Source organism: Panthera onca, chromosome B2 (assembly GCF_046562875.1).
Source record: "Panthera onca isolate mPanOnc1 chromosome B2, mPanOnc1 haplotype 2, whole genome shotgun sequence".
NCBI classification, from domain to species: domain Eukaryota; kingdom Metazoa; phylum Chordata; class Mammalia; order Carnivora; family Felidae; genus Panthera; species Panthera onca.
Window position 1 is genome coordinate 41,144,898 of NC_138343.1, and position 20,704 is coordinate 41,165,601.

The window sequence follows — 20,704 nt, forward strand, 5'->3', positions numbered from 1 at the left end:
GGGCAGTGTGTCCCCCTCCTGGCCAGAATGCTGTTCAAATGAAGAGGCCACTGGCAGCCTTGATATGCATTTGCTGTTATAGACAGTGCTTTGTATACAAAGATCCAGGACAGAAGCAGTCTTTTGGAGTGCTAAGTACCCAACAAATACAATCAGCAGTTTGCAGCTTTTACCCACTTATAAATTGCTGAGTATTCAAAATCAGTTAACAAAAAATAGCTACTATTACCACATTGATTCTTTTAACGAATTTTTATTGAGCACTCTTATGTGGGTCAGGCAACTGTGCACTGGGAATACAATCATGAAAAAACTGTAAGCAAAGACAAACTTCTTGCTTTGGAGAGTTTATAATCTAGTTGTGGGGGAAGGCATATATTGATCAAATAAACACATAAATGTAAAATTAAAACATTAATTGCTACAATGAAAACATACAGAGTCCTCTGAAAGTGTATAAGCATTGAGGGCAAACCAGGATGGGAGTGATTTTTTTTTTTAAATGATAGATTTTCATTATCAGTTCCAGCGCTTGGCTTATCAATGAACAGTTACCATATACAGAACTTTTTTGATTAAAAATTCCATAAACGTTATTACAAAATTAAACTCTAAAGAAATGTGTTCACAATCCCAAACTATTTTCATTTGTCCATGTTCTCACAAAATTGTTAATAAATGAAGACCTTGCTTAGGTTCTCTCTTATCCCAAGCTTGGCAGGTATGTTTTGTTAAGGTGAGAACCAAAGTTTAGGGATATTTATTTTCTACATAAGCTCTAGATCCAACATAGGGCTTGAACTCATGGCCCCGATATCAAGAGATGCATACTCTACTGACTGAGCCAGCCAGGTGCCTCAGGTATATTTTTTAAAAACCCATCTCACAGGGTGCTTCGATGGCTCAGTTGGTTGAGCATCCAATTTTGGCTCAGGTCATGATCTCATGAGTTCAAGTACCATATCAGGCTTGCTGCTGTCAGCACAGAGCCTGCTTCAGATCCTCTGTCCCTCTCTCTTTGCCCCTCTCCTGCTTATGCTCTCTCTCTTAAAAATAATCATTAAAAAAAAAATACCCATCTCACTTCTATTATAGGCTGTCTCCTCTCTGAACATGCCTCTGACTTTTTATTTTTTAATCACATACTTAATGTCCCTATAGGATGCCTGTTTTTGTATGTCCAACCATCCCTGCTGCCCAACCCCTCACCATTCTTCCGTAGTCCCTGAATCTGGCAGTTGATAAATGGACACATGTCCTGGCATGCTTTGGTACCAAAGCATTAGCTAGCTTTTTGATTTTAATTTTTTTTAGAAATGAAGCTGTATTAGGTAAAATGGGAATACTTACCACAAAGACTAAGAGTATTATTTGCCCTGTGAATAGGAGGAAGATGGCTTACGAAGCAAAAGGTCTCCGTTCACAAAGCCAAGTGGAATTTGGGGGGGGTTATTTACACAAATTAGGTAAAATTAGGTTTGCCCAAATTTAAACCTAACTACTGATAATTTGTTTTCACAGTTGAGAGATTCCAATAAAAACTTTCTGATGTTTGCAGAATATTAAAATAGTTATCTCTGACACCATAAGCGACATATAAAGATTAGGGCCCACTCCTTGCATGTGCCTGTCTCCTAAGGTGAACATTTATTCAGTGCTGTGATAGTGCTGAATAAAAATAGGCCCTACTTTTAGATGCTGGCAACTGGGTTAGAGTTCTGCCTTTCCTATCACAAGGCTTCTCTGGATGGGCTCAAAGCTAGATCCTACTGATCAAAGAGAAAGCCAGCAACACTTCCTGCCCAGACTACAGAATCCTAAAGGCTCTCCTTCTGCTAGTTCAAGGCAGATACGAAGAATACTATTGTTTCTTACAAGCAGGAATCCACTCACTATTCTAGAAAAAGCCTGAAGTTATCAAGTACAAGAAAGTAATTCAAAGTACTCCAGCCACAGCTACTTGAATTAGTTCTGTACTGCCTAGATTTTGCCTCTTTTCTCTTCCCTACCGTTCTCCAGTGTCCCTCTCCTAACCTAAAGAGGAAGATTCTGACTCCCTCAGATATAGAATAAGGGTAAGAGATATGGACAGGATTAACCCCTCTCCACTCTAAACCCAACCATCTGTCCCCAAAGGGAGATGAACTAAGTAATATCTGGCATTTTAAACTCTTAGGTTCTCTGATTCCTGTAGATAGGCTGCCAGAATAGGGAAGGAGTAGTTCTCCAGAAAAACAAATACATCTCCGAAGCTCACCTGGGTTTACGTTCATCTAAAGGGCACCTTCTGAGTCAGTCTATGGTTTCTGGGCCAGGAAAGTGCATTAAACTCAAGCTTCAGCCTAAAAAGCAGGCCTAGGAAGACTACTAGGGATGGCATGACCCTGGATACATTTGGTGCTGCAATGGAGATAATGATCCTCATCTTAAAGGAGGGGGAAAAAAAAATCCCTGTGGCACAGGGAGGTGTGGTAACTTGTCCAATATCACAGCAAGGCAAATGGCTGAGGAACATTCAAGGACTTAACTCTCCCAAATACGTGCCCTTTCCACAACATGAACAACAACAAAGGCCAGGACATCTTCTAAGTAGACATTAGTCAAGGCTTTAGAAAAAGTAAATAGCCTCCCCAAACTCAACCTAGGATTCTGCAGCTCTGCACACAAGTTAACAGGGAAAAAAATTCCTAGGAAAAAAGATCAGCAACTTTGCATTATTTTTGAGGGTGTGGGTAGAAAACAAGACTCTGAAGCCTCTGTTGAGCCAGGTTATAAATTTCTGACAACAAGAAAGTAAAGAGGAAACTGGGACAGAGATCAGAAAATCTGAGGGCTGGGGGGATGGTTAAGCACCCGACTTTGGCTCAGGTCATGATCTCACGGCTCATGAGTTCGAGCCCTGTGTTGGACTCTGTGCTGACAGCTCGGAGCCTGGAGCCTGCTTCAGATTCTGTGTCTCCCTCTCTCTCTCTGCCCCTCCCTTGCTCATGCGCTGTCTCTCTCAAAAATAAACATTAAAAAAAAGAAAAGAAAAGAAAAGAAAAGAAAAGAAAAGAAAAGAAAAAAATCTGAGGACTAAGCTTTCTGATCCCCAAGAGCACCTTCAGCAAGAACATGAATGTTCTATGGGGAGCTCAGCTTCCAGAGCACAGGGAGAGCCAATATAAGAGTTTATGAAAAGCTTCACAATAGGAAGATGCCAAAACCAGACCACTATTGCCTACTCACTACCCACCCAGGCAGCACTGGGCACAGACTACATAATTTAACAATCTGACATGACGGAAGCAGCCCTAACAAATGGGGGGAAAAAACAACTGGAAGGGAGGAGATAGACAACAGGACGGCAGGAGTTCATTGTTCTAGTTTTCCTGTGGAGTTCAAATGTGTGTGGTTTTCAAAACAAAATCCAGAAAGAAACATGAGGTTAATGCATTTATTCCAAGTAATTAACACATTAAAAATAAAATTAAACTTGTCCAAGCCAACTTATAAATTCTTTAATCTTTTGAACAAAATGTACAACCCCAAACATCACACTATGGTGGAAATAACTTGGGAAAGGGAGAGGTAGAGGAAAGAACACATATGGATTGTGGAACAGAGAATGAGTCCAATCCCAAAACAAGTTTCAGCTCTTCTACCTCTTCAGAACAGAAATGGCTGCTACACAATTTAACACAAAATGTTACTGGATCACAATACAATGAACACAAAGGCTGTTTCAAAAATAAAAGTGACCCAAAAAGCATATCTGCTCCTGGCATTGAGCCATGAATAAGCCTTACCGATTTGTCGTCTTCCAAAAGTGAACCTGCTAGATTTTCTTCCTTTATTGAGGCTATCTCCAAACAGGTTTGTGGGTTAGCAGGATCATTTCAAGCAAAGGCAACAGGATAAAGGAAGTGTGGGGTTGACATGGCACAAGGAAGTAAACAGTAAACAAAAGAGCTACTCACGCTGCATTTCAAACAATGTTAAGGCAGGCCCATCCAAATGGAAGCCTAAGAGATGAACAATCCTTCCTTCATTAGTAGTTTTCCATTTCAGCAGGCTTTCTGGTGTTTCTCCCAGAGATCCATCAGCTGCCCAGGAAATTGGGTAGGAATACAACATAGCAATCGAAGTCAGCTCTCGGTCTCCCTCCTCCCCCACATTCCAGAAATGGCAGAGTCAAAGCCAAAATACAATCAATCAAAGCACACTATGTGGTGAGCCAGACAGACATTTGATTTTAATGACAAAGTAGGAGAAAGCAAATTGGCAAAAAATAAAAATAAAAATAATAATAATAACAGAAAAATACTTTTTTACAGATATGTATAGAAGTTATGACTGATTTGTCTGGTATCTTAAGAAAAAAGGAAAAAAAAAGGAAAGAGGTAAACTTTTGGCTTCCATGAACATTTACTGTAAGATGCTTACTGCATCTCTTGGTGTAGGTTCCAGATGAGATAGCCAACTAGTCCTGGATCATCTGGGCACCTGGTTTCTAGAAGCCAATTTGATTCATCCACAAGTAGCTCTGGATGTGTACTTTTAGTCATGAACACTGGATTCTGTGTGGTCCTGGGTGGCAGCAACTGAAGCTTCTTGTGCAGTTATTTCCTGAGGGACCATATTGCCTCCAACTATTTGCTCCCTTGTAGGAGACCCTGAAGCCAGAGATTTTGCCAAATTCAAAGGGTGGTCAGTGTCCTCATCTATTTGAGGAATTGCTAGATGTGTGATGGATACTTTCGGTATTTCTAGCTGTAGTGGTCCCGTCTCCGGGGAACTACACTTAGGAGGGTCACCTGGCTCAGAAAGAGGAGAACATATCTTCTCTTTTTGAACTCCAGATGTCCGTGTGACAAATTCAACAAGGTCTGGAAGGCAAGGAGATGGCCCAAGGCCTGCAGGATTAATTGTTTCCGATTCCAATCTGAGTGAATCTTGTTTCTCTAATTGAGAAGTTTCTTCCACTTCTTCAGGCATCATTCCTCCTGCTAATAGGTCAAGTGCTTGGTGTGTTCCCTCTAAGCTCCCCAAACCAAGGTTAACATTTTCTATAGGAAGTCCAGTTTTCAAAATGTTAGGGGTGATCCTTCCACTTCTGGGATTAGATGAGTTTTGTTCACCTTCTGCTCCAAAGTTAAGCACCAGGGTTTTGGGAGAATCTAATGGAAACTCAGAAAAGGATGGGATTGGTTCCAAGTCAGGGAGAGTGGAGGGATTACATCCTATAGGTGACATAGAATTTTCTTCACCCACTTTCTGAGACAGGGCATTTGGGGATCTATGTGCTTGGTCTACCCGAGTATTGCAGAAATCAACACCCATATCCCCCAGGTTCCCCAGGACAGCAAGCTCTTCTACTTTTAAGTCTGTAACTGCAAAGCCTTCTAAGGCCTTGCTTTCTATTGTCACTGTTAATTCTGGATGGACATCTTGTAGCTCCAGGGTTTCTGTTTCTGGTTTCTCTGGGCTCTCCCAGGTCTCTGACTTATTATTTTCATCCCAAACAGTCAGTTCATAAATCATTTTACCCTGCAAGTCTTTTGAGCTTTCTCTCTGGAGTTTGAGGCTTCTGTAACTTGTCCTGGAAGAAGATTCTGGAGCTGAATTTTCTAGCCACTCTTCATTACCAGTTGAAACTCCTTGTTCCTGTGCACTATCTGTTAAACACATATCTGATCTGGCTGGGGACTGGAGAAGCAATTCCGGAGCAGAAACTTTCACAGGTATATCTTGTGGGTTCTGGAGTAAAGACCTAGCTTCTGGTGGAAATGAGTCTATTTTTGCCTTTGTGGAAGAGAGAGCCTGTGCACTCAAGTCACTCACTACTTTACTTTGAGTTTCACTCACTGTCATCAATTTCCTGGACTGTTCAGCCTTTTTGTCAGTCATTTGCAACTCAGACTGTTCTATTTCTCCCTCCCATGTACATCTGTCCCCACGGTTCAAATTAGAATCCTCTATGCTATTGGGCCCAGCACTGATACCTGTTTCCTCTCCTACCATCCCTTCAGAAAGCTTTGGTCTCTTTTCTCTTAGTTTATTGTTTACCTCTACCTCACTTTCCTCACAATCCTTAGATCTGTGGAGCTCTTGAATTTCCTCATCCTGGTTACCAGAGTCTATAAGGTGGGTTTCTACCAACTTCTGAGATTCCATGATATGACAGTGCATATCTGACAGCTGAGGGGCTGGCTCTACACCTGGTGGTCCTGGTTCTCCGAGATCAAGCTCGATTTTTCCTCCTGGAGATATATCCCTATTAGTATCACTCTGGAAGGAGCTAGAAGTCCACATGGCCAAAGTATCTGTCTTTGGGGTAATAGTTTCGTAAGGCCTGCTTTGGCACAACCTTGTCAGAGGCTGTAGGAATCCATAGCCACTGCCTCTGTTTTCTGAGTCTGTGTGTTCTACAACTGACCATTTCCCTAGGGACACCAGAGTTTTTGCAGTGGGCTTTTCAGGAGCAGAGATCAAACTTCTATCTGGAGGCAATCCCTCTTGGGATGTACTGTTGTTCAAAGTGGAAGTGGAAGAGGTGTCCGAACTTTCGACTCTAGAAAGATTGCTATTTTCCCCATTGGCCAATAGACCGCCACTCAGCTTAGTCTCAGGGGCCCCCTTTCCACCACTACTGTAGAATATATCATATAGGTCCTTAGCATTGGCTGTGGCTAAGCATGAATTTCGCTTTTCCAATTTTTTGGCTTGTTCACTGAACACACTTGAGAGGGGAGGTGGAGGACGCACTAACACAGAGAAGAGGGTCTGGTCTCGGTCACTCTCACTCACCCCAGGAGCTGTCTCATCGGAAGGAATGGCAGCTGGCTGTGCCGACGCCATGATGGCTACTGGCAACACAGGATTCAAAATGTTAGGACCCAGGAAGCCAGGGCTGAGAGTGTGAGATACAGCTGGGTTTGATTTGACTGGAGCCAAGACAGCATTTGTCTGAGCAGGAGATGGAGAAGCTAGATGAGGTATAACTGGGGGTGGCGGAGGGGGTGGCGGAGGTGGTGGTGGAGGAGGTGGTAGCACTTGTTCAGGTATATGGGATGGTTCATTCTTTTCAGCCAGGACCATTTTTTCCTCTGGAGACCCTTTTAGAATCACCTCTTCCCCACCAAATGCTTTGGAGATGATATCAGGAGGCAAGAGAAGATCAGCTGAAGACTCTTTAACCACTGGCAGAGGCTTAACAGTAGTTCCAGAGGACTTGATGGACAGAAAGGTGTTAAGAGGAGCTGGCTTGCTCACTGTGGCTGAACCTGACTTGCGGAGTACTGTGGATGGGATAGGCAGGTTGGGTCGGATCTTAGTCTGGGTTGAAGTTGTCACAACGGGCATCCAAGGGCTCGTATGTGCAACAACTGTTTTCCCAGAGAGCTTGATTTTGATGGGCTTTGCCTTCCCAGCCTCAGCTTTCCCATCCTCTTTGTCCTTACTGTTTTCCACAACCTCTTCCTTAGGAATACTTGGGACCATTGAACTTTTTTCCTCCTCTTTTTCTGGCTTCTTCCAGCTGAATTTCCCAAAAGATGTTGGTGATTCTTTCTTTACCTCTTCCTTTAATTGCAGTTTGATGCTACCCTTCCTTTTATTTTCAGCCTTTTCAGGGGAGTTCCCACCCTCAGAGAGTTGGTCCTCTAATTCCTCAGAGACTCTGTCATCCTCTTTTACTTCCTTCAAGACCTTTGCCTTTTTTTCTTTCTTCTCCTCCTTTGGTTTCTCACTAAGTTTGCGCTTTAGCTCGTTCTGCCGTCGCCGTTCTGTCTCTAGGACCACAGCCAAGCCAGCTTGGCGGTCTAGATTCCGCCGCTCCTCATACAATGGGTTTTCAACCACATATTTCTGGGAAGAGAAAACATAAAGGCTCAACAACTGGTCAAAATACAATAAGAAAGAAAATCTTGGCCCTGCTACTACTGGAATTCAATTGGTAGAAACCCCTAGAGTCATCTTCTTCAAGGATATAGATGGTTCTACCAGGTCAGCATCTCTTATTAAGACTGACAAGAACTTCCTAGAGATTACACGGAATTTGAAGTATTAACAACTTTTTCTGGCTCTGAAGTGGTTTGACAAAGTCAAAAGGATTACTGGAGAAAGTAGGAAACTCCACAACTACTACAAAGACCAACCTTGTATTTCTCATTGTGTTGGTGACCCTTCACATGTTGCTCTCCGGAAATTGGATCCCCCAAAAATTCCTCACAGAGCTGGCAATAATATCCAGTGATGGGAATCAGAAACTCAGACCCTGGAAGAAGTAGAAGTCAAGAAAATAAGTCATTTCCACCCAGGACGTCAGTAAAGGAAATCCCACTTCCCTTCGCAGCAAAAAAGTTAATGGTATATAGGACCTTACCCACTTTCCAGTCAGAAGTGGCATTTAGATGAATCCAAATGGCACAGTTTTCCCAATTTAAAGCTTCAACTCAGGACCTCTAGCCCTTCTACCTCTTGGGAACACTAACTGGTTAATTCAGGAGTTTTCTGTGCCAGACTCATTTCTGTTGTTGACTCTCCTCAAACTCCAACTACCACTAAGCATTGTAGGATGCTAGCTCAGTACCATTTGTATGAGGATCTCTCATGTTGGTATTAATGACTCAGGAATCTACCTTCTATAGATCTAAAGGACGGAGCAGCGTTGACTACTTACAAAGGTAAGAAATTGAGAAGTAAAAAGACAAAAGAAACTTTCTACTTCTCAACTTATCCCCAATAACAACTATTCAAAAATATTTTCTAGTTCTTAGTTGAAAAGGCAGTTAAATTACCATACCTTTTACTGTTCTTTATTTACGTGGACTCTAAATAAATGAGATTTTAGTGCATAAATCAGTGACGAAAAAAGTATACATATATTAAAAAAAAATTTTTTTAAGTAGGCTCCATGCCCAACATGGGGACTGAATGCATAACCCTGAGATCAAGAGCTGCATGCTCTACCGACTGAGCCAGTAGTATGTGGTATGTATATGTAACATGTGTTAGAATTTTGGCCATATGAGTAGAGAGCATTCTTGTCTTACAGATCTCTATTTCTTTAGACTCTAGTACACTGTTTTGCACATAGAAGGCATTCTTACACCGTTGTTAACAAAACAGTTATGTCTCATCCTATGCTGCTTCCTAGTACCTAGTTCAGGGACACCTCTTCTTTGGCTAAATGTAAAGAAACTACAAATGGAGCCAGGGGGGAACATACCTTTTGCAGGAACAGTTATCTTGTCAGTACGTTTTACAGCATCTTGCTTGGCCTCACTCTGGGTCTTTGAAGCCCAAGGTCTGTTGTAGGGATCCAGTGTCTATTTGCAAGAGGCAGAGGTGCTCACATAACAGCACTAAAACTCAATGACCCCTTTTCTTTCCTTTTTCTCCCCCACACCAGGGGGGACCAGAAGCCCCCAGGTACCCACCCCCACCCTCTCTGCGAACTGTTTAAACGGAAATCACCTGTGGAAAAGGTAAACACATGTTAGAGCAAGTACTAGCAATAGATAAAATGAAACAAATAATCAGGTACTCAAGGAATCAAAAGAGGCAGAAGCCTCACTTACACTTGTCATGGTGTTTAGTTACAGGCAGGTCCCCTGGACTGAGCCCTGGGGATGGTGTCTCCTTTGTTGGTATCTCTTGGCTCTTCAGATTGGGGCTCCTGCCCATATGAGAATGTTTCATTTTCCAGCTTTGTAATGCAGATGGGGGTATAGACGTTTGAGGGGAAGGAGGGCGAGAATGGAAAGAACAGTGGGCATGATACCTACCTGTGTGTGCTTCTTATTGTGCATATGAGTGAAGAAGTCAAACATGGTCCCACAGATGGTGTTGCAGTCTTTGCACCAGTGATTGCCAGCATCATAATACTCATAGGCAGCAATGGGCTGATCAGAATGCTTAGCAGCTGGCTGGAGGCTCTCAGCAGGCTTGGGGCTCTTAGTATGGGAATTCTCACTGTTTATTTTGGATTCCTAGAGGGAAAACACCTGCACTCAGAAGGAATTCAAGGTAGTCTAGACCTGTCTTCTCTCAGAAAAAGCAAGCAGCTTACCACTATAATAGATACAGGGCCATATGACCGTATTTCCAGGGCCTAAATCTATATAAACTGGGGAAAACCCGAGAAATCTGTCTGCAAGGCTCAAACAGAACTAGACTCCATAGTGCTGCCTTACCAGGGAGAATACATCATAAAGGCAATATATTTACTTATGTATCCCAAAATATTTAGAAAAATTCTCAATATTATGGAAACACTGGCTGCCTCTGGAGAAGGAAGTAGAGAACAAAGATGGACAGGAATCGGGGCGCCTGGGTGGCGCAGTCGGTTAAGCGTCCGACTTCAGCCAGGTCACGATCTCGCGGTCTGTGAGTTCGAGCCCCGCGTCAGGCATCTGGGCTGATGGCTCGGAGCCTGGAGCCTGTTTCCGATTCTGTGTCTCCCTCTCTCTGCCCCTCCCCCGTTCATGCTCTGTCTCTCTCTGTCCCAAAAATAAATAAAAAAACGTTGAAAAAAAAAAATTTTTTTTAAAAAAAGATGGACAGGAATCTTTTTATTATATACCCTTTGGTAGATGTTGAATGTGTTCTCTATGCAATTAAATATGTTAAATTTAAAAATCACAATGACAACTACGAAGAAAAGAAAAAACAATATGGAAAAGGTAACTGACAGGTTAAGCAAATGCAGAAAACAAGTCAAAGTCACATCCAGGGACACAAAACTGGACAGCAGGGTGGGCACTGTGCACAGATAAAGCAGACAGTCATCTACATGGAATGACTTAAAAGAATCTGGGTAAAATATTTCAAACTGCCTAAAATACCATCTTTAGAATTTAACACCTTTGAGTTAATGTGAATCCTCTTTTAAAACATATCAACTCCCCAGATTAAGTTACCAGTAATAAATACTTTAATATGAATTCATGTGTCAGCAAGCTGGGAATAAGGTACTTAGGAAGTGAGAAATCTTGGTTAATGTTGAGGAGTGAGGCACAGAAAACAATAATTTGGAACACAGGGAGGGTAAGTATGAATGAGGAGACAAGGTCAGAGAACTAGGCACATGGGTTAGTAGGGAGAGGAAGATAGGCTGGAGAAAGAGAAACAATTAGGACTTCAAAGAGAATCTTTCCTTATTAGAGTCTTATTCAAGAGTCACTAAAGAGGGGTGCCTGGGTGGCTCAGCTGGTTAAGCATCTGACTTTGACTTAGGTCATGATCTCCTGGTTTGTGGGTTCAAGCCCCTCATTGGGCTCACTGCTGTCAGCGCAGAGCCCACTTCAGATCTTCTGTCCCCTTCTCTCTATACCTCCCCTGCTTGTGTTTCTCTTTCTCTCTCTCTCTCAAAAATAAATGAACATTTAAAAAACTTTTTAAAAAAAGAGTCACTAAAGAAATCACACCCAGCAGGTAAGGGATGGGTTCGTGTATACACTGCTGGCAAGTACTGACTGGCGCTATCTTTCTGAAAAATAATCTAGGAATACATATTACATATCTCAAAATTCTTCATACCCTTTGACCTAGCAATTCTACTCGACATTTATCCAAAGTAAATGATTTTGTCAAACAGGAGGTGATTTGACTGGTTAAATAAATTTTGGTATCCATACAATAATTTCAAATTAAGGTCATTTAAAATATTATAAGGGCACCTGGGTGGCTCAGTCACTTAGGAGTCCAACTCTTGATTTCAGCTTGGGTCATGATCTCATGGTTCATGAGATCGAGCCCTGTGCAGGGCTCTGCATTGACAGCATGGAGTCTGCTTAGGATTCTCTCTCTTCCTCTCTCTCTGCCCCCCTCTCCACAATTAAATAAACTGTAAGAAAATATTTTAAAAATAAATTATAGAAATCTATTTATTAACATGGCAAGATGTTCATGATATACTGAAAAAGCAAGTAACTAAATACATTTGAATAATCAAAAAGGCTATGCAAATAGGACACAATGTCTAATATCATCTTATCCAAACAACTTTCTGTAACTACTCATATTCCTTTATCCAGTTTTCTTTTTTTTTTTTTTTTAGGCATTTATCATTACCTAACCTGTACTTGCTTTTGTATTATCTTTTTCTATTTCATGAGAGTTAGGACCTTGTCTATATAGTTCGTTGCTATACTTCCCTCTATCTAAAATAGTACCTGTCACTTTCTTGGGAGATCAATAAATATTTGTTTAACGAATTATAAACAGAAAATGAATAGCTGGAATAATATACACCAAGGTATTAATGACAGTTGTCTCTAGCTAGATGAATCGTGGACTTGTGTGTGTGTTTATTTTTACGAAATGAATAGAAAGAAAACCTCAAGCCAGCTATGCATTTTAAAGTGAGGCAAAAACAGAAAAAATACCAACCAGAGGAAGGAACAACATTCCTTACTATTGAAATGAATACTGACTTGTAACATATCCATATTAGCTTCAGTAAAAATGAAGCCAAATTCAAATCAAGATGACAGGCCATCATGGGGCTGGTGCATAAATGGACCCCAAACGATGTATAAGTCAACTATAAAGGGTCAGAACTTTTAAGTTCTTCTCCCATCAAAGGCCCTGAACTCAATGACCCTGGTATAAAAAAGAGCATAGTCCTACCTGGTTGAAAAGAGGACTCTCCCAGGAAGGCATAGAAAAATTAGAGCTTGGACGATAGAGGATACAGAATATCCTCTTCTCTACCTTCCCAACATTAACTGAGCACCTACTATGCCCTAGACAAAGTGGATACCATGGGAAACACAAAGATAAATGAGTTTTACTCTTTTATTCTCAGGAAGTTCTTACTTAGTGGAAGAGACAGGCATGAGAACAAACATGATCTTAATTAAGTTTTAAATAAGATAGAATGAAATAAATCTTATACGGTAACCATAATACATTATGAGAGAGCTCACTACATAGTTAATATATTAAAGAAGGGGTGGGGTGAGGCACCTGGGTGGTTCACTTGGTTAAACGTCCGATTTCGGCTCAGGTCATGATTTCATGGTTCATGGGTTCAAGCCCTGTGTCAGGCTCTGTCTTGACAGCTTAGAGCCTGGAGCCTACTTCAGATTCTGTATCTCCCTTTCCTTCTGCCCCTCCCCTGCTCACGCTCTGTCTCCTCCTCTCTCTGCCCCTCCCTTGCTCACTCTCTCTTGCTCTCAAAATGATTAAACATTTTAAACAATAAACTAATTTTTAAAAGTTTATTTATTTTATTTATTTCGAGAGAGAACATGAGTGTGCACACAGGGAAGGGGCAGAGAGAGAGAGAGAGAGGGAGGGAGGGAGACAGAGAATCCCAAGCAGGCTCTGCCCTGTCAGTATGGAGCCTGATGCATGGCTCAAACTCACAAACCATGAGATCATGACCTAAGCTGAAACCAAGATACAGCCGCTTAACCGACTGAGCCATCCAGGTGCCCCAAAAGTTTATTTATTTTGAGAGAGCGTGCATGTGAGCAGGGAAAGGGCAGAGAGAGAGAATCCCAAGCAGGCTCTGTGCTGTCAGCATGGGGTCTAATACAGGGCTCTATCCCACAACCCTAGGATCATGCCCTGATCTAAAACCAAGAGTCAGACACTCAACCAAATGAGCCACACAGGTGCCCCAGCCAGTATGAAATTATAATGAGCAAGGGGAAAAAGAAGCATGAAATGAGGCTGAAGAGGTAGGTAAGGGAGTATTACAATCACTGGCTTATACTTGGAGAAAGGATTAAGAGTATAGCCATATAAGCAAAAATTGAAGGTGGCTTGAACTTGGATGGAAACAAAGATGGTGAGATGGATGAAACTGAGATTTACTTTGCAGGGAGAACTGAAAGAATCTGGCATTGATTTTGTATGGAGCAGTTAAGGAAAAGCAGCACTAAGAAAGCTTTTCAGGTTGTTGGCATGAAAACTCTTGGACACTGGGGCCCTTGAGATGGGTTAACAATGAAGGCAGAAAAGAGGGAGGTTGAGCACATCATTAGTTTGTTTAGTTTAGTTTAGGGTATGTTGACTTTGAAGTGTCTATGAGACAACGAAGTAGAAATGGTGAGTAAACCACTGGACTTCAGGTTTGGATCTCACCAGACTCCTTTGAGTTAGAATATAAAACTAGAAGTTGTCAGCATGGTATTTCAGCATAGACCTGGATGAAATGACCTAGGGAAAAAGCAGAATTCTGGAGAACTGGGCTATGACTGATTCCTGAAGAACTAAAATATTTAAATATCAGGCAAAACACAATAGGCAGCAAAGGAGACTAAGCAGCAGCAGCAGCCAGCATACTAGGAAGAAAAGAAATGTGACAGAAGCCAAGGGAAGAAAGCATTTTTAGAGAGAGTGCTTCCCTGTATTAAATACTGCTTTGAGAACTAAAATGTATTCACTGGCTATGCAGCATGGTGGTGACCCTGTTGCTAACCATGAACCCACAAAATGGTATACATAAGTTACAAGAAGATTAGAAGCCAGGCTGGAGTGGGTTAAGCAATAAAGGCTAGAGCAAGAACATGGGGGGCCCTGAATGCTGAGGATTTGGGATTCTATTCTGTGGGCAATGAGAACTGCTAAAATTCTGAAGTAGAGTCCCGTTGTCTGACCTATGGTTTACAAAAATAACTTCAACAAGAGTAAGAACAGGTTGGAAAAGGAATCTAAGAAAATGGTTAGAAGGCTTCTTTAGGAGCCCATGGAAATAAAAGATATAACAGAAACAGAAAGGGGCACCTGGCTGGCTCAGTCAGTAGATCATGCAACTCTTGATCTCATTGTTATGAGACTGAGCCCCACACCGGGCATGGAGCCTACTTAAAATTAAAAAAAAATTTTTTTTAAAGAAATGGAAAAGTTGAATTGTTACCTTGCTATTTGAAGAGGAGCTTGAGGTTGATGACACTTTTTCTGGGCTCTTAGATTTTTCTGCTTTCCCAGCCTTCTCTGTAGTCTCTTTACTGTCATTTGAAGACTTTTGGGATTTATCCAAAATGTTTATTCCCAAGATCTGAGCCACTTTGTCCAGTTCAGACTGCTTCTTTTCTGCCTCTTCTGCTTCTTGTCGAAGTTCTGCAATGTCCTTCATGATGTTATCCTGAAGCCGACTCACCTCCACCAGGAGTGGGTCTTTGTGGCCATCCTTCTCCCTTCGTTTCTTGCGCAGCATTTCTCCTGAGCAGACGAATGTCAAAAGAAAGAAACACAAGGAAAGTAAGACAGGTCATTTTTCTGTCACAAGTAGTAATTTCCCAAGAGTCTATGGTCAGAAAATCTTTTCCCTTACAACTTTCCTTTATAAAGGCAAGAAAGACTCTCCTATCACATGGGCTAGTTTAGGTGAAGCTTCTATGGAGGTAAACGATGAGTGATTACATTATCTCTTATGTAGGAGTTATTAGGTAAGGATCTACAAGCAGGCTTCAGGAGATCCATGAATCCCCAAAATGGTATATAGAAGTTTATGTGCATTTGTCTTTATGTTGTTAACTATGAATCCAGTGACGGTCTTCTTCAGAGAACCAAGGAATTATTCAGAGGGCGAAAAGAATTCAGTTACATATTTGACTTTATTTGATTTAAGGACCCTTTACCAGTACCTACACTGAGTGTTAGGTTTTGCCTCAGGTTCACCTAATGTTATCTCCTATTCCAAACAGAAGGTCCTCATGAAATAATCTTCACAGGATTAATAACTAAATTTCTTATCCATAAACAGTCCAAATCCAAACAGAAGAAAGTGTATCTTCTCTCACTCTCTATTATTCCAAGCTGTCATCAAGCTGTAATATTTAGAAGCCTTATTATGTTCTTTCCTCAGTGTGATGTGAATTCCTAAAGGCACAGATGAAGAGATGGAATCAAGAGGCATCATGGAACATCTTTTTGTGCAAAAAATAAGGAAGTACTTAAAAAATGATGGAGACATATCAAAGGACACAGGAGACCCTTTAAGGGCTCCCACTGGCCAAATCTGGGGCAATTTTGGCGTGAAAATAAATGACAATATATAATTATAACTTGTTAAATGAAGAATCCATGACTTCACACCAATATAAATGACCAAGAGATGGGAGAGGAGGGATGGGTAGGAAGCTCTTCATCCTAGTAGAAAGCCAACTAATAAAGGTAGAAGGAATAATGAGATTAGAAAATCACTATTTAACAACCATCATAACAAATGATTTAGGCAAGAATCACCAATGAATGCTCAACTAGTGAGAGGAAATCTGAGGACTGACTAAACATTTACACAGTCTAGAAGTATCTCTCCTATAAGTTACTAATTATAAAGGGTAAAATAATAACTTTGCAGCAAAGAAATTCCTGAAGACACCATCTTAACCAAGTGATCAAAGTTGATATCACCAGTAATGGGACAAACTAATAATGATACAAACTCAGCATCACTTCTGTGATGCTCTTGTCAAAAATGCATAACCTAAATTTAATCATAAGGAAACATCAGACAAACCAAAATTAAAGGACATTCTATAAATATGTGACTTCTTTTCTACAATGTCAATGTCATGAACTATAAAGATCCAGGAAATGTTATAGAAAGAAAAAAAAAAAAAAAGAGTGAAAGAAATGACAACTGAATGCAACGTATAATTTTCCATTTTCTTTTGCTTTAGGGAATTATTAGGACAGCTAGTGAAATATAAATAAGATCAGTAGACTAGTAGTACACTATGGTTAATTTCCTAATTTTGGTAAGTGTACTATGGTTATACAAATGAATGCTTTATTGTTAGGAGATACACAATGAAGTATTTAGGAGTTAAAGGAGTATCATTTATAAAACAAAGAATTCAGGAAAAATCACACACATACACAGATTGAGAGGAAAAAAAGGATATAGAAAATATGATAAAATGCTCATAATCATGGAGAATATCTGAGAATTTTTCAACTATTACTGCAACTTTTTATGAGTCTAATTAAGCCAAATTTTTTAACGTTTATTTATTTTTGAGACAGAGAGAGTCAGAGCATGAACGGGGGAGGGTCAGAGAGAGAGAGAGACACAGAATCTGAAACAGGCTCCAGGCTCCGAGCTGTCAGCACAGAGCCCGACGCGGGGCTCGAACCCACGGACGGCGAGATCATGACCCGAGCCGAAGTCGGCCGCTCAACCGACTGAGCCACCCAGGCGCCCCTAAGCCAAATTTTTTAAAAAGTGAGGCTTCAGATCACTGAACTTATCTGAGAGTCCCCACAGTTCTCCATTTGGGTCTCCTACTCAAGTTACTGCAAAAAGGCACTTATGCACAGGAATGTCTGATACCTTGTTGTTTATGAAGCCGCTCCAATTCAGTCCTGAGGTAGTACATCTTTTTTTGGCGAGCTTCCCGGTCACTCTTTAGCTTTTCCCTCTCTTCAATAACCTGCAAAGTACATAATAGTGTCCTTCAGCCTCCATCATTCTCCTTTTTCTACTACTCTCTTCTGTAAGTCCTCCTGCCAGATGATACCTGAATCCAAGGACCCAAATGTCTACACAGAGAAGTTCTGACTTTATAGCAAAGTTGGTATTTCATTCTGATCCAAATTCCAGAGTAGAATTATCCTTTTCAGAACTACATTGCCCAGAAAGCATTATTTTTATGCAGGAAGCACTGTACTATTAATGTTAACCTAAAGGCACTGACAGCAACTATTAGACAGTGGTTCTGAGCTCAAAGGGAACCATCAAGAAGTGAACTAATGAGTGTTACAGGTGACACATTGTGTTAGTTGCATTACATACATCAATTTATTTAATCCTCATGACATTATCCTTGTTTTACAGTAAGAAAACTGAGGTTGTGAAAGATAAAGTAACATATCCAAGGTCATACAGTAAGAAGATTTAAAATCCAGGTATATTAGATAGATAGATAGATAGATAGATAAAATCCATGTATATATAGCCTAAAGCACACATTTCAACTGTATTACTACTAGTTGATGGAAAAAACAAATATAGTTTGTATATAATGGACTAGTGTGGAAAACCTGTATATTATCAGCCCTGACTTAAGTGCTAGGTTCTTGAAGGGGAAGTAAAAGGAAAGCACTCAATCTCCAAACAGTGTCTGTACAGTCTCAGGTTTTGTCTATATTGAACCTTTCCCTCCTCTTTTCCAAAAGACTTCAACAGAACAAAAGACTGAAGCTCAGAGTATCTAAATGCAATAAAAAATTAAGAGGTGATTTTTGTTTTCTCAAGAATCAGCTAAATTTCTTTTAAACTGGAAAAAAATTGACCCTCTAATTTTTCCTTTCCTTCTTTTTCTTTAGGTTTTAATTACTTTATTAGCAAACCAAATTTAATATATTACATTTTTACGCTCCTAAACAAAGTGAGTCATTAGTTACTAAGGACCTTTACGTTAAGAACACACATTAATTTTTCCACTTGAAATTCTGCTATTCTGTATTCCTCATCCCTAATTTTTACCTGCTGTTTTAAAATATGTAGAATTATTACATCATTACCCCAACCAGTTCCCTTCCTATACCTGAAAACCCAATGAACTTTGTAGTATAAAAACTACTGTTTTTTTTAAGTGTCAAAAAATATGTTGTATTCTTGGACTCTAAAACAAACCAGAAAAAGCAAAGCTGATTTTTTAATTACCAAGCAACAACCAGGTATTAGCTTTTAACCCACATAATCACTACAGGAAATGGATCCAAAATTCACTAAGATGAAAACACATTTACCGATCGTCCTTCACCCAATCCAATTTTGGTTCCTCACACCCTGACGAGGTCATATTGAAAACTTCAAGGCTCTCAACTCCTACCCATAGTATTCTAAGGCCAATAATTCTGATAGAGAAATAAACTTAAAAAAGTCAAGAAATCACAGTGGGACCTAGGGCTAGAATTTAGTTTAGTCCTAATAAGAAAATGTGAGAAAAACAGAGGGAGTATATACATTACTTAGAGTGAGGACAGCAGCCTCCAAAAACTTAAAAGGGCCTTACATCCTCTGAAAGGCAAATACCAATTTATGTTAAAATAGAAGACTCAGGCACAGGATGCCCAAAGCTAATATTCACCTTCTGCTTCTGGGAAGCACGGTTCTTCTCATCAGAGATCTTCTCCGGATTATATCTTATGAGTGATGGGATGGACACCTGGACAGGCACTTGAGCAGTAGGAATTGAGCCTAGCACTGACTCCTCCTGCTTGGGCTCATCAGGAGTCACAGTGGGGATCACACGGAGATTGGGACGGCTACGAGTAGGCTGTTTGGTAACTGGCATTACCCTGTGTGGTTCAGGTAGAGAGTGGTTTGATGGTTGAGAGGCAGGGTACATGGGCCACCTGGAGGCTGCATATGCCATGTAGTGCCTATAGGCATCAAAGGAAGCAGGGGGAATGGCAGGTCCCTGATAGTTAGGAGGTATCCGAGCTGCAGCAAACTGAGAGGCCCTTGGCATATGAAACTGTGATAAAGAAGCAGGATGTGGAAGTCTAATTGGGGCAGATGGGGCTGATGGTAACATGCATCTGACTGCCACAGATGACTGAAATCCACTGCCAACCACCTCTGGTCCTGCAATATGACCCACTGAATGGTCAGACTTTAGGAATGGGGGGCTGTTTTTTGTGAGCAGGTAAGGGTCTACAGGGGAGACTGGATGTGGATGGGACACCTCTGGGGAGTGGGTATTGCTATGGTGTGCCTCTCTGCTCTCCAGTCTGTGAGGCTCTGCGGAATGCCGATCAGCTGAGAAATGGTGGTCAACTGAGGAACAGCGTTCTGCTGAAAAGTGCCGGTCAACTGATGGACGGCGGTCAGCAGAGGAACGTGATGGTTTCTTGCCATGAAGTCGTTCCTGAGTGCGTGCGGCCAGTTTACTAATCTCGGCTACCCCAATATCCAGCCCTATGGTCTTGAGCAAGTCATGAATCTTGGCATATTCTGGATTGGTGTCTTCTATTGATTCTAGTTTTACAGCTGGAGCTGAAGAGGGCAGGGAGCTTGCCTTCTGTCTCATGACTTCATTCTCAGAGCTCCCAAGGGGCTTTGGTGGAGATTCTGCCTTTAAATCCTCTTCTTCGTCCCCATAGAGAAATTTCTCCTCATCCTCAATGTCAGGGAAACTACGGCGCCTTTTTTCCTGTGTACTGGTAGAATCTGCCAACATGCTCAAAATGCGGGAAAAACCACTGCCATCCTGGCTAGCTCTCTCATGGGGCAGCAAGAAGTCTGTGTGTCGTTCAGACCCCTCAGGCTTCATATTCAATTTTTCCTTGTGGCACAGAAAACTTCCAAACTTCTCTGTGAGAGGACTGTTGTCTTTGGGCATCCCAGGGAGGGGACCCCACTGATAGAGGTTGCCCTGAGGTTCTTTCAAGGTAGTCTCTACCATAGTCCCCTTGTTTTCAATCTCTGAGGCAAAAGCAGCAATAGCACCACTTAGTGGAAGAGATGGGTGACCAGAGTAGACAGGGTGATCCTGGCTGGGGCTGGTATTGCTGGAAAAACTCTCAAGCTGTAAAGACAGACACAACTGATTTAGCCTCTATGTAGAATCTCAGAAAACTAGTAATTGAGACAAATACTTAAATAGTTGGTTCTTCTTGAATAAATAGGGGGATGCTAAGTATGAATGAAAGGGAGGTACAGTATCCTTAGGCAGGTTCAAGATTTGGGTCTCCGTCTGTCCAGATGCTTCTGCTGTAGCAAGGGGGAACAGGAAATAAAGTAGATTGGCAT

General features: G+C 41.3%; 1 protein-coding gene across 4 annotated transcripts in view; it reads right to left on the minus strand.

Annotated features, from left to right (window-relative positions):
* Positions 1 to 20,704, minus strand: part of ZNF318 (zinc finger protein 318) — a 43,861-nt gene that overhangs the window by 12,026 nt on the left and 11,131 nt on the right. Inside the window, exons 4-10 of one of the 4 annotated variants that reach the window (XM_060615573.3) lie at positions 19,038 to 20,480; positions 17,276 to 17,375; positions 14,855 to 15,159; positions 9,771 to 9,974; positions 9,212 to 9,311; positions 8,139 to 8,257; positions 3,423 to 7,848 (exon numbers count right to left, since the gene is read on the minus strand). In XM_060615573.3, coding sequence (XP_060471556.3) covers positions 4,540 to 7,848; positions 8,139 to 8,257; positions 9,212 to 9,311; positions 9,771 to 9,974; positions 14,855 to 15,159; positions 17,276 to 17,375; positions 19,038 to 20,480 — 5,580 coding nt within the window. In that variant the 3' untranslated portion in view covers positions 3,423 to 4,539. Of the gene's footprint in view, positions 1 to 3,422; positions 7,849 to 8,138; positions 8,258 to 9,211; positions 9,312 to 9,335; positions 9,662 to 9,770; positions 9,975 to 14,854; positions 15,160 to 17,275; positions 17,376 to 19,037; positions 20,481 to 20,704 lie in introns of those variants that run through there. The other 3 variants (XM_060615575.3, XM_081795742.1, XM_078446909.2) reach the window with 3 other exon arrangements.